General features: G+C 44.5%; 1 protein-coding gene across 1 annotated transcript in view; it reads left to right on the plus strand.

Annotated features, from left to right (window-relative positions):
- Positions 1–1,577: 1,577 nt before the first annotated feature.
- ERBB2 (erb-b2 receptor tyrosine kinase 2) overlaps positions 1,578–16,831 on the plus strand; it is a 58,028-nt gene continuing 42,774 nt past the window's right edge. The window contains exon 1 of the mRNA XM_054995245.1: positions 1,578–2,046. Coding sequence (XP_054851220.1) covers positions 1,965–2,046 — 82 coding nt within the window. The 5' untranslated portion in view covers positions 1,578–1,964. The remainder of the gene's footprint in view (positions 2,047–16,831) is intronic.

The raw sequence follows: 16,831 nt of genomic DNA on the forward strand, positions 1-16,831 counted from the left end.
CTGCTCCAGATTCACATACTTAATTTTCTTCCTCCTATAGTCACGCTTATTTTATTGCAAAATGTGCGTTCATAATGCAAGTTTTGTTTTTTAGTTCTTACTTGGGTCCTAGAGTGTGAAATGCCCAGGTTTCAGCCTATGTGGCAATTTCAGTTTCTGCCTTGATACTCTTCTGTGAGAAACACACACCTTAAAAATGCTCGGAGGCATTTTCAACTAGATGATTACATCATGTGGCAGTGTGCAGGCTGAGAGTCAAGAAGTCCCTGCTTCAGATCTTATATCTGCCATGAAGTCACTAAATGGCCTTAGAGGCCTCAGTCATCTTCCTATCAGATCTGCAGTTTGGGGATAAAAATACTTCCTGACCTACTATACTGGGTGTTTTAAGAACTGCTGTGATTTTATTTTGTTGATATCATTTATATTCCACCTTTCTCCCCAGTTGGGACCCAAAGCAGTTTACATTGTTCTCTACTTCACCATTTTACCCTCACAATAACCCTGTGAAGTAGGTTAGGCTGAGTGTGTGTAGCTGGCCCGAGGTCACCCAGTAAGCTTCCATGGCAGACGGGATTTGAACCTGGGTCTTTTACATCCTGCTCTGACTATATCACATGGACTGAACAGTAGCGTGTATGAAGTGCATTTAACACTCTAGAGCATGATGTAAATGCTAAGTTTTAATTTTATTAATGATGCAGAGCTGAAGCCTGGGAATAGCTGCAAGTTCTGGGCCGACCCTGGCTTGAATACAGAACTTATCTAATGACTGGACCTCTGAGAGGGCAATCCTAAGCAGGTCTACTCCGAATCCTACTCAGGTTTATTGAATGGGGCATACTCACAGGAAAGTGTCATTAGGATTGCACTGTGGGTCTTGAAAGCTCATTCCCTGCAAATCTAGTCAGTCTTTAGAGTGCTACTGGACCTGAATATTTATTAACTTTCCCTGCCCCACACCAATCCATTTAAGTCTGATTCCCAGTTGATCTCCTGTGATTTTATCTAAGAGCATTTCTGAAACAGACTTGTGATCTTTCCTTGCTGGTAATTTTTAATTCCAGTTCCTTGCTGGTTTAGTTTGGAGATTATTTGGGCTTGGTCTGCTGTGTTTTTGTAATAGGAAATGAGAGAAAACTGTTACAGAGGCACATTCCTTTTAAAATGAGCAATAGCTTTTGCATGTTAAAAGTTGCATGTCCTCTTGCCTCTTCCCATCTTTCCAAATGGCACTGTATAAATATATTACCATTAGTCATGTAATTTAGACAAATCATCTGTCTTTTAACTAATCTACACAAAAGAGATGTGACAGTCCAGCTTTTAAAACAAATCTTTCTTTCTCTTGGTCAACTCTACATTTTAAAATACTTCTCTCTTTTAATCTTTGCCTAGTAATTTGTTTAAAAAATGTATACAATTATTTGATTTCCCTTAGTCGACAGTCAGTGCCTGTAACAGAAAAGTGATTTTTTTAAAAGTATAATTTCCCCCCTTCCTTTTCTCCATTCAAAGTCCATGGCTTTCAACCGAAGGACCTCCAAACAAGATTGCCCAATGGAGAAGGGGACGGTCCATAATTCGGCAGTGGCAAGAAGGCAAAAGAAAACTTTTGAGGGGGGAAAGTTTTCTCTCACCGCTCTCGGTTTCCCACGAACGGGGTTTGGCTGCTCCAACGAAGAACTGGTTTGCCACTCCCAAGGGAGCTGGAATCCTTCTCTGGGGCGCGCTCAGCGCGTTCCCGACGGCTGGTGTTAGTGGAGAAAAGAGGTGGTGCCCTTTTTTTTTTAACGCAGTGGAAAGGGCTTGAAAAGTTGAGTTGTAAAGAAAAGTAGGAAGGGGGAGAGAAATTGCGAAAGCGAAGAGGGCGCGCTTGGAAGACGGTTGGAGAGATCCTCGCCCACCTCCTTCCTCTCCCTGGATTCAGCCGAGCCATGAGCCGGGATTTGCAATGAAAAACAATGGGGCCCTTTTCCAGCCCCTCCTGGCTTTCCATGGGGCTCCTCTTGGTCTCGATCCGGCCGGGCGCTTGCAGTACAGAAGGTGAGAGCTGGCTTGATAGGAGTGGGGGCTCGCAGGGGCCTGGAGAGGCAGGCGGGCCGAGCGACCCGTGGCGGCAGTTTTGGGGAGCAGGAAAAGAAAGACCGAAAAAGTCTGGAGAATTGCCGAGAGCGAAACTGGGTCTCACTTGTTGCTTCTCGGCTTTTCGCTTTGCCTTGTCTTCAAGTCAGCCCCTTGGATTAATGCTTGAGCTCCGTATAAGTGCAGATCGACTGGGAAGGGGGGCTGCGGGGGGAGTTTGACGGCTGCGGCTGTTGTGGGGGGCGGAATTGGGGAGAACTGCGGCCGGATAATTTTGCGCCAACACCAGCTGAGCTCTGATCGGTAACGCGGAGATTTCGGAGCGCCGCACGAAACAAGGAGGGGAGGGTTCGCTTTCCCCCCTCCCGCTGCGGCTCTCTTCCCGAATCGAAGCGACTCCGAAGAGTTCTGCCGCCCCGCCCTTGCAAAACGTGTGCAGGGGTGGAACTGCGATTACAGATTAGGACCGCGGAGCCGGTTAATGATGGTAGTTACTCCGGACGAATTACTCCGGGGTGGAAATTAGGCATATAGAGCGCGCGGGCGGTGTAGCGAGGGCTGTGCCTTGCAACAGGGGAGAAGTTGGATTTGACCATGATGCGTGGTCTTGAGTGTCGAGTGGGCTCCTGGTTTCTTTACTAGAATCCACAGACCTGTTATATTTGCAAAGCAAAGCTTCATACTTGGGATCTCTTAATCGTGGGGATTTTTAAGAGGGGCCATATGCCCCCCGCTGGAAATCCACAAATGGAGGAGGGTGCATTCAGGACTGGGGGGGGGGGGAGATAATTCTGGATTTTAGTCAACCCTTTCTTGCCCTGGCCAAAGGAAGCGAGTTGGTTTGTTTTGTTCAACCCACCTTGAGGCTATAATCCCAGATACTCTGTTTTCCCCAGTGGTGGTGGGGAGTGCCCTCAAGTCATAGCTGATTTATGGCGACCCTTGGTGGGGTTTTCATGGCAAGAGACTAACAGAGGTGGTTTGCCATTGCCTGCTTCTGCAACCCTGGTCTCTGTTGGAAGTCTCGCCTTTAAAAAAGTGGCATGCAGCAAATAGGAACCAAAGGAGTAAGTCAATGGCCCATCAGGCATGGAGGTCTCGCTGAATGTGAGATTTGTCTTATCATCTGCATATACCTTATAAATATGACTGTATTAGAGTTGTCTTGACTGAAATGTTGTTTTCATTGAAGGAGGGCATTCTGTGATGATGTTGAGTGCATGGTGGGTGGTAGTGGATTCAGGGTTAAGAATCCCACTGTCTGAGCAGCTAAAACGGAACCTGAACTTGAAATGATCCTGACTTTGCTAGTTCACACCATAGATTGTGGGCTGGAAATGCATTAATGGTCCACAAGTTAACCAAGATCTACTTTCTGCCCATCTCTGGTATTTGCATTGTGCTTCCATGCAATTTTGTATTTTCTGTCTTCATCTGCCCTACCTTATCTCTTGTAATGGACTTTTATGGATTTTTCTCCTCTTCTTATGAAATCATACTAGGAGTAGGCAACCTATTGGGCCAGAAGGCAATCCCCGTTGTGAACAAACCCATGAAACTCCCTTAGACCCTTGGTCTATCAAGGTCAGTATTGGCTACTCTGACTGGCAAAAGCTCTCCAATGTCTCAGGACAAGGTCTTCCACATCAACTACCTCCTGACCCTTTTAACTGAGGATGTCAAGGACTGAACCTGGGATCTTGTGCATGCAAACCTGACGTTCTACCACTGAACCATGGACCCTCAGGAAGATGCTGTCTCGCTGGCAAACAAAAACAGGAGGGTGGAAATATTAGAGCCAAGGTACAAGTGACGCCTGACACAGGTTGGACACTTGTCAGATTCCCTCAAGTTTTGATGGGAAATGTAGGTATCCTGGTCTTGCAGCTGTAATGGAGAGCCAAGCTGTAAAACCAGGACGCCTACATTTCCCATCAAAACTTGAGGGAAGCTGACAAGTGTCCAACCTGTGTAAGGCGTCACTTGTAGCTTGGCTCTGAGTTGCACTTGGCCTGTACATACGTGGAACAAGTTGAACACGAGAGCTACTGCCAGTGCTCCCCAGGTTCACATAGTCGGTATCTGACTGGCAGCTGCATATCTAGGAGGTGAAGATGGACAGAAGTCATACTTGTTGCCTTCTTCCATGCTGCTAGTTCTAGTGGCTTTGCTAGCGTCACTGGGGTTCATCTTGGATGGAGAATCTGTACTAAGCCAAATGGTCTGCCATGCTGCAGTTTTTCATGTTGTTGATGGAGATTTCCTTCTCTAGAAATACAAAATGTTGGGACCATATCTGTATGTCAGTTATACCACATAGTTCAATGATGGAGGATAAATTTTTATCTTTCTTCTATGAGGAACTGAAATGGGAACTAGAGATTCCCAATATCAGTTCCTCATAGTGTTTAATTGAGCCTAATGATAACCAAATGAAGATGTGGAAAGTTCATGCAAACAGTTTCTCTGTGCAACGTCATGTAATCCACCTTGAGTCTTAGTGAGAAAGGCAAACTATAAATAATGTAAATAAATAAATCATATCTAAACAGACTCTCTTAAAGGGAGGCATGCCAAATAAGGTCCCCAGGCTCCCTGATTCTCATAATCTGAGTCTCTTGGGGGAGGGTTACATATAAGGAGTGCTGCTTTATAGGTCAAGAGGTGGTTCCTGATAGGATAGACCCTGCTGGTGGCTCAAGACTGGATCCAGATGGACACAGGGGTGGGTGAATGCAGGAAATGTTTGATTCTTGGTTCTGTCCTCCAGCACTGCTTAGGATTTCACTGTAAGATGACAAAATGTCAGTCAGCCACCAAAATCTTGCAGCCCTAATGAATCTGATTGGTACCTGTGAAGGTCAATTGATCTGCAAGAGCTCTGCCTTCCAGACCCTCCCTGAGAAACAGAGGAGTCTGAAGGAGCCCAGGCTGGGTCACCAGATTTTGTTGTTCATGTTAATAGAACTTTTCTGTGCTGTTGGAGTTAGCATCACCACTTGTATTTACAAAATTTATACCCTGCCTGTCTGCCCTCATCAGGGTTACCAAGGCAGCTAACAGATAAAAGTACATCTTAAAGATTAAACCAAAACAAAAACACATTATTAAAGCAATTAAAACCAAAGTTAAAAGACACACAAAAATATTAAAAATGCAATTAAAACAGGGCAGAGCGGAGGGATTACTGATGAAAGAAAAAAATGTTTACCCGATGGTGGAAGACATCAACAGAAGGGGACAGATGAGTCTCACTGGATAGAAAGTTCCAGTGTTTTGGTGCCAGGACCAAGAAGGCCCATTTGTGAGTTGCCACCCACCTAATTTCACAGGGTGGGGCACCTGAAGTAAGGTTGCCAAGCATGGCATGGCAATTAATGGGAGACCAGGAGAGGGAAATGCGAGCATTGTAGGGGATGGCATGGCATCACCTCTGGGAAGTGATGTCACACCTCTCTAGAAATTACTGGAAACTCTTATGTTAAACCATAGCATTTCTAGCATATCCTAGAGAGGACTAATGTCAGACCTTTGCTCTTTATTATTTATTTACTTCATTTATACTTCACTGTCCCCTCCAATGGGGACCCAAAGCAGCTTACATTGTCCTCCTCTACCTTTTATCCTCACAACAAACCTGGCCCAAGTTCAACTAGCAAGCCTCCCTGGCAGAGTGTGGATTTGAACCTGGGTCTACAGGATCCTTGTCTGACATGCTAACTACTATGCTACATTGGTGTGACTATCATCCATTTTTTAAATCCTGATTTGTTATAACATCTGTGATCGGGATATTTCCATTTTGAGGTTTGGATTAGGCAGCATCTGAAAGTGCATCCTTCAGACTGGGGTGAAGAGCTGAGTTCTCAACAATGTTGTTTGGGTTTGGAATTTTGACCCTTTTTTGAATGCTGATTATGCCTCTTGCTCTGGCCAATCGGACTTAATCTAGTTGCCCCTCACAGTTTTATGTACTTAAAGGTTGGCTTTATGTTTGTCCAAAACACCAGAGTTAAGTCGTCATTGTCGTGTTAGGCAAGGAAGTGAAACGTGTGGGGCTTGGAACGTTGCAAACTTCTCAAGATGCAGGTGTTGAGTATTTGGGATTATTCAGTCATCCTTGTCAGGGCTGGCTCCTTAGCCTTTGTCGTGTTTTATTCTTTGGCTACATCTTTATGTGTAACAGGCAAGGGCTACAGTGCCTGTAAAGAATGTCATTTTTTAAATCTTTGCTCTTTGTTCCAGGGAGAAAGGGGCCGAGTCTTTAGGCTCCCTGGAATATATTTATTGATTTAAAAATGCGTTTCCTGCTTCTGCAACACATGGAGCAGATTTTAGAAACAGTAAATAGTATGACATCATAAAACAGCAACCATCAAAACAGCAACCCTGAAATAATAAACTGCCCAAGTTGTATCCTCCTTCCTTATGTTCCTAGCTTGAACAAGGGAGTGTTTTCTTAGGGCCTGTTCACATGTTGCAAATACCTACACATGAAAAACCAATGTGGTGTTCGTGGTTGGACTGTCAGGACTTGGATCTGGGAGAACCCGGTTTGAATCCCCACTCTGCCATGGAAACTTGCTGGATGACCTAGGGCCAGTTACTCACTCTCAGCCTAACCTACCTCACAGCACTGTTGTGAGGATAAAATGGAGGAGAGGAGAACGATGCAAGAAAGTAGGGTTGCCAATCTTCAAGTCAGGTCTGGAGTTCTCTCAAAATTACCAACGATCTCCGGACTACAGATCAGTTCCTCTGGAGGAAATGGTAGCAGTGGAGGGCAGACTCTAAGGTATCACATCTCCACTCTATCTCCTCCACAAAGTTTGCCTTCACTAGGCACCCTGAGTCGGCAACCCTATAGGAGATGCTTTGGGTCCCCATTAGGGAGAAATGCAAGGTATGAATGAAATAAACAGTATACCCCACATGCCTTTAACAGATGTGGTGTGGGAGTTCTGTGCCCATAACAATTCTCAGGCAAATGGACACCTAATTTGGATTCGAGCCACAGGGAGAGGCAGCTTAAGCTCCCCCCCCCCCATGCTGTTTTCCTGAAATGGCCCTGAAGGACTGCTGTTTGACTCTTTGTAGAAACTTCCATGTAACCCATCAGCACACACAAGTTTCCCAAGTGGGAAAACTAGTGTCCTGCTGAAGCCATTGCAGGTTGCGGAAAAGGCCTGGGGAAAGAGATTTAACCCCGCTCTCCTTGCGTGCTGTAGACCTGTTGGGAATTGGTCCCGCACACACACCTGGAAATTAAATTCTTAGCTTGGTATGCTTGAGAGCACGGCTGACTAACAGGGCTGTGGCTAAGGTTGCCAGCTTCTAGATGGGTTGTGGAGCTCTCCTGGAATTACAGCTGATCTCCAGACAACAGAAATCAGTCCACCTGGACAAGATGGCTGCTTTGAAAGGTGGACTCTATGGCACTGAGGTCCCTGCCCTCCTCAGGCTCCACACCTGAATCTCCAGCTGTTTCCCAACCCCGAGTTGGCAACCCTAGCCGCCCGTGACACTCATGCAGGAAAAAGAACTCTGTGCTACATGAATTTTATCTTAGCAAAACCTAGACTCCTCACTCAGTGTAGGCATTAACTAACTTAGTGAAACTAGCAAATTGTCTCTGTATTTTTCATGATTTGATTTGATTTTTTTATCTAACTGCATTGTACGTGGGAGTTCCTGCATTTCTTGGCTCCTTCCCCTTGATTTTTGCCCCATAGCCGCGCATAAAATGGCTGCCCATCTCTAGGCCACAAAACCTTATGCTGGAATGAACATTTTGTTAGTCTTTAAGGTGCCACAAGACTCCTGTTTGTTTTCCAATTCACTGATTCCTCATCCCAGATATACAAGAGTAGTTGGTAGTTAGCTAGGCAGAGAATATGAGACTTCCCTTCTGTGAGGATCTTGCTCTTCACTGTGATATGTTAATTTCTGTATGCTTGGGAGTTTGGAGGCTTGGGAAGTGTATATATCTGTTGGACTGGGGAGAGCTAGCCAGCATTCCATTCTAATGCTTATAAAAGGAACACTGGAAAGGAGACAACCTCTGAATTGCTGAAGAGTTCTGTGTGACTTTGAAAATGTGTGTACTCCAGAATCAGGTTGAAATAACCCAGGCTGCTACTAGGTTGTGCAAGTGACTTGTTTTTGCCAGATGGAAAAAGAGCTTCAAGCTAAGTCTCTAGCCAAGACCATGTGAATCCATAATTGTACCTGGGTAGCCCCTACTCTGTAATGATACTGGCCTCTTTTGTCAGAGAGTTGTGAGGACTGCTGAAAGCCTATCTACAACGTAAAGAAAAAAGCACCTGTTTCCCCAGGACTGCTAGTCAGCTTGTTTCCGACTATCCTAGCAAAATGCCAGTCTGTGCAACTCATCAGCTAATAATTAGTGACCATCTGAGCGGTCCCCGTGATAACTTTGTTCAACATGTGGGAAGGTGTTTTAGGCTTTCCTCTACCCTTCAACTGCTGACCATTCCGTGCTACCCCAGTCCGACCAGAGATGCTGTTTCAGATTTCAGGGTGGTGGAGAGGGACGCAGCCTTCGGCCATTTGGCACATGGAACTGGTGTGTGGGGCCGGGTATGAGGTGGCCTGTTCTGGAATCAGATCATACTTAGCACATGATGTCAGTATTGGGTTACTTTGACCGCTGTCACGTCGTGTGTCCTTGGGAATTGTAAACTCTGAGAGTTCTCAACTCTCACATATCCTCCCATATTAAGCATATGAGGGCAGAAAGGCGGGTATAAATTTTATAAAATAAATATCATGGCTGATGTGGTGATTTGGCATGTCTGTTATATCACCTTCAATATGAGGTATTCAGTTTGCACTTTTAGTTGCCAGTCTTCAGAATTGTGTGATATACACAATTGTATGATATACAGGTACCTTCTGTGAAAAAAGGGAGATTAAATGTGGAAAACCAGGACTACCCCTCCTCAAATTCTCGTCCTTAGTTATACCTGGAGTCACTTATCCCCTACATTGATTCTACTCTGAGCAAAAGAATCTCTTCTCTTTCCTGTGCCATTTGTTAGTGGCAAAGTTTTGAACTTCTTTGTATTCTCTAAAATGTTTGACCAAGACCAAACAGGAAATGTCTATCCTACAAAGCGAAACCCGTTTCAAACTGATACAACTACCATGTCTTCCCTCAAGTGACCCTAAGACTTAGGAGTTAGGGAGCTGAGAATTCTCTATGAGAGAGCCCTCTGTATTTCCAATTTAAAAAATAGGTTACATTTTAGAGGCTCCTTCTGGATATGAGAGAGATTCAAGATGAATTTGGGGGTCATTCTGAAAAGCAACAGAGAATAGACCTACCCCCCCCTTTCCTACAAAGCAGTGAGAAAAATGTGAGAAAGTGGAGACTTGAAAATCCTCAACTTTTATAATGTAACTCAAACAAGCCTACTCAGAAGTAAACACCCTCCCACCCCTACCCCGTTCAATAGGACTGACTCCTGTCAGTGTGCATAAGATTGCAGCTCTAATTTTCCTTCCTTTGTGCTTAGGAGGGACATTGCAAAGGGGCATGCAAACTCCCTTGTTCCCAAGGTGACCTTCAAACTTCTGCCAGAACCAGGATTACTTGGGTCCCTCCCCCTCCCTCCCCGCCACCTTTTCTTCCATTGCAGCTGAGGTTAAATGTTAAATATTAAACTCTTTAATGGCCTTACACCAGCAAACAAAAAGCCTTTTACCCTCTCCCCCCCCCCAAATTAATGGTAGAATTTCTAGGTCAGCTGTAAGGGACCTTGCCATGCTCTGGGCTCCCATACATTCTTCTGACAGTACTCTCCTGGGTTGGGAGGTATGATGAGAAGGTGGGCTGCTTCCACTCACCATAAACAGTCAACATCCATAGCCTAACAGAATTAACAGCACCAGCGAGACACGTTACTGCCTCCTAAAGGCTGCATCGCGCAGTCCAAACACACCCCACACTCCCTTGTGATGCCTTGGAGGATACTGGGGTTCAAATTTAGGATCAGGCTTTCTCATGTGGACATAATCTCTCCCCCCTTATTTTTGGTTCATTTAAAAGAAACACCCATTGATTCAGTTTTCTTAGAATTAGTTGTGTATACCTCACGTATGCCTTTTTCCTTAATGGGAACTCAAGAGTAGCTTACATCATTCTCTTTTCTAGTTTATCCTCACTACAGCCTTGTAGGGTAGGGTAGGCTGAGAGTATGACTGGCCTAAGATCACCCAACAAACTTCTGTGGCAGGGTGAGGGATTCGAACCTGGGTCTCCCCAAATCCTAATCTGCCATTCTAACTCTGCTGACTCTATTTACATTTTGTTCTTCCATTTTTTTCCTGCTGGGAAACTTATTTCCAGATACAACTCCCCCCCCATCTAATTGGGACAGAATGCTCACCCAGAATGCCTCTCTATGGTTACCAACAGGTCTGGAGAAAAATGTCCTCTCTCTTTAACAAAGGACCTTGGTGCCAAGAAAAGCTTCAACTGTCAATTTCCACATATTAAAGGTGCAGGACATTTCCTGCCCAAACCTTTTGTCAATGGTGTTTTTATTTAAAAATGCACTATGACTGTCTACATTTTTTAAAAATAAGCAAACTCATATAAATGCATGTACATCCTCTCAATGCATCTAATTTGGTACTTAGTTTAATAGAAAAGTTGTCTGTCCCTCCACTCCCAATAGCAATGGAGTATAGGAGGTGATAATCACAGTTAGGGCAAAGCAAGTTTATCAGTAATAGAGAGAGAAGAAAGGGTTAATACCTACTTTCCCAACCTCCTGAAGCTGATTTGAAGGAACTTGAGAGTCACTTAAGAGCTCTAGGTATCTGGTGTGACTTTAAGTCTAGAACCTCTTATATATAACCAGAGAATCACACCTAATTTATGATACAAGGCCTCTCTTTGCTCTCTTGGCCCCTCCTCTTCTGCAGCTTCTTAAAATGTGTTGAATGATGTTCTTTCTATTGTATCTGAGGAAGTGACCTATGACTCATGAAACTCATATTGGAATAAATGTTGTTAGTCTTTTAGGTGCCACTGGACTTTTGCTTTGTCTATCTTGTGTCATTGTCTCTGATTGCAGTATGTACACATAGAGATTGAGGCTACTGCCTGGCATTCTGGAATGGTGGTTTGGTGGCCCAGGTGGCATCCTTTGGTCTGCAAGACTGCCTGACCCGCTGGGCACAGCAGCGGAGAGAACAGGATAGCAAGAAAAGAAGAGCTGCTGCTTTTATAACCGTGTTGCTGTCTTTCATGTACATCTGTACACTTGTAATGGCTAAGCAAAGCTCACTATGCGCCAAGGTTTAGCAGCACAGCCCTTTTGCTGTACTAGGGTCTCAATCCTTCAATGTGTGAAGCAGCAGAGTCCTTCAAAGCCATTGCAGAATGAATGCCATTCTTTCAGCCTAATGCCACGACTAAGGGATTGGATTGGAGCAAAAGTCTTTCAGGGCACAGCACTGAACCTCTCAAGATAGGCTTGTGCTCTGACATGTTTCTTTCATAATTAAATTCTGTCCAAATGGGAAGTGATGTATGCACTCCTTTTCCAGTGCACAAATTTTTCTTTTGTGGAGAGAGAGATGTGCTGAAAGATGCATGTTTATTGATAAGAGATGTAATTTGTAATGTGTGAATGAGTTTGTGCCCTTAGGAACATTGTCCACCCAGCCAGCAAAAATTCTAATGCCTAATTCTAATGCAAGATCAGGGGATAGGAATTTGAGCCAGTCTGACAGGGGGAGTTGCATGGTAAAGTGGGTTGGAGAGGAAATCCCTACAGTTGCTGCTGTACCATGTCTACATGTTGATCTCTCCCACCCATCCTGCCTTGGGTCAATAAAGCCTGTAGATGGAACCTATTGAGGAACCACAAACAGGCCTCTACTAGGATTGCCATCCTCCAGGTGGGGCCTGGAGTTCTCCCGGAATTACAACTGGTTACAAGATGACACAGATCAGCCCTGGTCTTTGTTGGCGGTCTCCCATCCAATTACTAACCAAGGCCAATCCTGCTTAACGTCTGAGATCTGACGAGATCAGGCTCATCTGGGCTATCCAGGTGAGAGCAAATGTATGAAGTACAACTTAACATGTTCCCAGTCATGTGACTTTGAAGAGCTGTCCTGAGGCCGAGAGAATGAGCCCCAAAAGCTTAAGGCCAGAGCCCAAGAGCTGGCAATTCTGTTTCCACCAGCCCGCTGAGAGACTGTTACAGATGTCTGCAGGTTTTCTCCATTGCTTCCCAATTCTCAGATGGTATCAGAAAATGAAAATCTGAAGAATGATGAGGAAATTAAAAGATGGTTTGAGAGTGGCTTGCATCTGTGCCAAGCATGTGAATGTTCCCAAGTAGGTACCCTTGGTTTTGACTTTGTCTCTTTGCAAGCACTCATGGTTACTTGACTTGTGGGTTCAGGGAAGCAATTTGAAAAGTAAATGTACCTGCGAAGCCAGTTTAGCTTTATTTTAGAGTCTTTCCAGCCCTGAACTCATAAAATTCTTAGTAGTTAGAGGCATGATGGTGGTAAATTATAGTGGCATTTTATGTAATACTCTTTGTGTTGAAGGATTTCATGCATTCTTTTGGCATTTTTACAACAACTCTGCTTGGTAGGCCAGTATTATTCTTATGTCTCACACTGCAGGGCTGCACCTCACACATGGTTGGGTGTTACATATCATTGAACTACTACAGGACTTCACAATTAGATGGTTTTGTGCATGCAGATGCACTTATTCAGATGCGCTGACGCTGCCTGGAATTTTGCAAGTCCCCAATTAAACCTCCACTGGGACCTTTGAAAAAAAGTATACAAATGATGACTGGAAGACCCCCTTCCCTCCCTTCTCCCATAGACTATGCTGGAACTGTAATGAGGACATTGGGTGGGGGGAGGTGCCTGTGCCAGTCCTTTGTGGAGAAGGGTTGGAGGCAGACGCCTGACACTGATCACCACATATTTTAAATTGCACATGTTACTCTGACTCTCAGCTCCTTGCTGGTACACATGAAGCTGCCTTATACTTTGTTACACACTTGGTCTATCAAAGTCAGTATTGCCTACTCTGACCGGCAGAAGCTGTCCTCTAGTATGCCTCTCCTTCATTCCATATCATTCTTTTATTTTGGGGCCTTAGCACATGATATTGAGAGGTATACTGCTCTGCATAAGGAAGTTCCATTTAACTGTTGTAGCTGAGAATAGGAAGGAGGAATTTGGGCAGCTGAATTCAAGGATAAGTGTGGGAACCCTAGAGTATAGCTTCCCCACTTTTTGAGGGTATAACTACCCTTGCTAGTAGTGCATTTCCTACCTTACTATTTTTTATTTAAAGTATTTATATGCTCACCTTTCTCCTGAGCATATTATGAGATTCTGAGCTGGGTGACCGAAAGAGGGCTAGAACACGTCTAAATCCAGAGGAGTTAGCCATGTTCGTCTGTAGTCGCAAAATAGTAGAGAGTCCAGTAGCACCTTTAAGACTAACCAACTTTATTGTAGCATAAGCTTTTGAGAACCACAGTTTCTCTTTGAGGTTCTCGAAAGCTTATGCTACAATAAAGGTGGTTAGTCTTAAAGGTGCTACTAGACTCTTTACTAAGCTGTCTAGTGGTGGAAAATTCTCACTGAATCAGAAAGAGCACACTATAGAGCCCATTGAAAGTGGTAGTGATAGTGGCAAAGAAACCTTGCTTCTCTGCAACCATTGCATCAGCTGGTTCATTACCATATCAGTTATTTAAGGTATGTTGACACCTTCTGACTCCTAAGTCTGAACCTCTACTGTCTCAAAAACAGACAACTAGCTGCAACACCTTTGCAAAGTTTTTTGCTTTGATCCAGATGCCAGCATTAATATAGATAAGGAGGAAGAAATGCTTAATACACCATCTGGTCCACCTATGGACCACTTTGACCCCGTTACAGTGATGGATAGTGACATGATCCTGGTACTTGTGAAGGCTGTTACTTATGCACTGGATCCTTACCCATCTTGGCTGCTAAAATCTTGTAAACAATACATAAATGAGCCCATAATGTCTGTAATAAATCAATCACTAACTCAATGCACCTTTCCCCAGCCACTCAAAGAAGCGGTTATCATCCCACTACTTAAAAAAAACATCTCTAGAAAAAAATGATGTATGGCTAATTATCACCCAGTCTCTAATCTGTCCTTTCTAGGCAAAGTGATTGAGAGAGCAGTAGCAGATGAACTCCAGGTCTTGTATAACTCCAGTGCCCTCTGCACCCTTTTCAGTCTGGTATCAGACAGGGCTATGGGATGGAGGCAGCTCTGGTGGCTTTAGTGGATAACCTCTGAATGTAGATAAAGGCCATATTTCTTTGTTGCTCCTCCTGGATCTATTTGCAGCCTTCGACACAGTAGCTCATGTCATCGTGTTGAGGTGTTTGGAGGCGGAAGTAAGTATCAAGGATGTGCCTAGGATTGGTTTAAATCATTCCTCATGGAATGGACTCAAAGGGTTGCTATTGGAGACCAGCTATCTTCAGGGTGGGAATTCTTGTGAGGTCCCACAGGGCACAATCTTATGCTACTTAACCTCTGTGTAAATTTAACCTCTATGTAGAGTCTTTCATAGAAATAATTCATAGCTATGGAATTGGATGTCATCAATATGTGGATGACACTCAGCTCTCTATCTAAATCCCCTGGTGATCCAGTAGATGTCTTGAGTCACTGCCTGGCAGCCATGGTCAGTTGGCTGAAAGTGAACAAATTGAAACTAAACCCAGACAAGACAGAAGTGGTGTTGGTTGAGAAGGTGGAGATCTTGAAGGGCATTGTGCTCCCTACTTGTGTGAGGTTCAGCTGACCCTTGCAGACTCAGTAAAGAGGGTAGGGGTTATACTGCACCCAGTGTTGCTCTAGAAAAGCAAGTTAATGCATTGCAAAAAATGCCTTCTACAAACTCAGTCTAGCTCAGAAGATGGCCCCATACACTGACACAGCTGATCAAGCACCTACATCCACACCATGATAACAAGGCTAGACTACTATAATGCACTCTCCATAGATCTCCCTGCAAAGTCAACTCAGGGACTCCAGTTGGTGTGAAACTAGCTAGGAAGAGTATGGATATTACTCCTGTTCTGCAGTCACAACATTGGGTACCCATCAGTTACCAGGCTCAACTCAAGATTTTGGTTATCCTTGATCCCTCGTATCTACAGGACTGCCTGTCTCCCTATGCTCTGCCATGGAGGCTTCACTCATCTGAACATGGTCTTCTGCAGGTGCTGCCCTGCGGTTGGGCAAAATCAACAGCTACTCATACATACATATTCTCTGTAGTGCCCCCCCCCCACCTTATGAAATGGCTTGCCTAAAGAGGTCAGGAAATCTCCCTCTCTCATGGCTTTCTGCAAACTGCAAAACTGAATTATTCGGGAGGGCTTTATTACACAGGTAGTAGGGCTATGCTGTAAGGAAATGGTTCAGAGCAATGTTTTGTTAAAGTGATAGGGACTGTAGACTATTCTGCTGTGTACTGTGTTCTTGCAAGTATGCTCTTGGTGGGTAGTTTCTGTGTTGTTTGATATGTCATGTTCAATTGCTTTTGTTTTGTTTCTGCATTGTTTCAGCTCTGTATCAGATTTCTACTTGCTTTCAAATTTCTGCAGTCTGTACCCTATTGTGTTGTTTATTGAATATCTCAGATGCTGGTTGTGTTGACTACATTGAATAATCTGCCTTGAGTCTCATTAAGAAAAGAAGAAGATAAATAACACAAATAAATTAGTCTGTGGGGGTCTACTTTACATTACATCACATTATATTTATTAATTTAGTTCCTGATGCCTAAACTGCCTTTCTGGTTAAAAAAAGTGTCTGGGGAGGTGTGCCTCCAGTCAGCCTGTAAATGATGTGGGGGCTCTCCAAAATGGAGGCTTGCCAGCTTCAAAGAAGCCTGCATGCCAAAGTTAAATTTAAAACGCCTCTCCCTTTTCTAAGCCTGTAGAGAAGAGCAGTCTCCTTCCTTTCTTCTGGGTGGCCCAGGCCTGAGGCCTTGTGTGGACTGTTGCTGGGAGACCGCTGGCGGACATGCCAGGAATTCCAGCAGATGGGAGTTGAAAGTATTAGTGGCCCTTTCAATGGATCCTCCTGCAGGGGAACCATGGCTGTGCACTAGACGCTGGGGAAATAAGATCAGCCTTTGGCAAGAGAAGTGGTTGCTAAGGCCTGGCAGTGAAGCAGCGCCTTGGCACATCTGTAGGCATCGTATAACCTCTGGGCCTCCTTTTTCCTCAGAGGAATCCTTTTGCCAGGATGTCTCTCCTGCCAGAAATACCTATAGGCTGCTAAGCACTGCCCCTCTCCATATGTTGCTCTAGTGGAAAAGTGGATTATTGATATTGCTGATAGGCTTTTTACAAGCTGGACGTCTTGGGGGGAATTGTAGGGATTTGAAAACCTTAAAAATCTCCTCTTCACAGAATTCTGTAAGCTTTCAGGGACCTGAGGAAGCCAGAGTCCCCCCATGCACGCACGCACGCACGCACGCACACACTTCAAACTTACTCTGCTGTAAAAATTCCTTGCCTCTTGGAGCATGTTCAGTCCAATTTTTGATTCTTTCTATTGAATTACAAATCCTGCCTTTAGATGGGGCATGAAAATGCAAATGGCAGCATGGTAATGGTATTTACAACCCTCTGTTCTTGTATACTGTGTCTTCTGTGCAGTTCCACG

Source organism: Eublepharis macularius, chromosome 12, assembly GCF_028583425.1.
Source record: "Eublepharis macularius isolate TG4126 chromosome 12, MPM_Emac_v1.0, whole genome shotgun sequence".
Taxonomy (NCBI): Eukaryota; Metazoa; Chordata; class Lepidosauria; order Squamata; family Eublepharidae; genus Eublepharis; species Eublepharis macularius.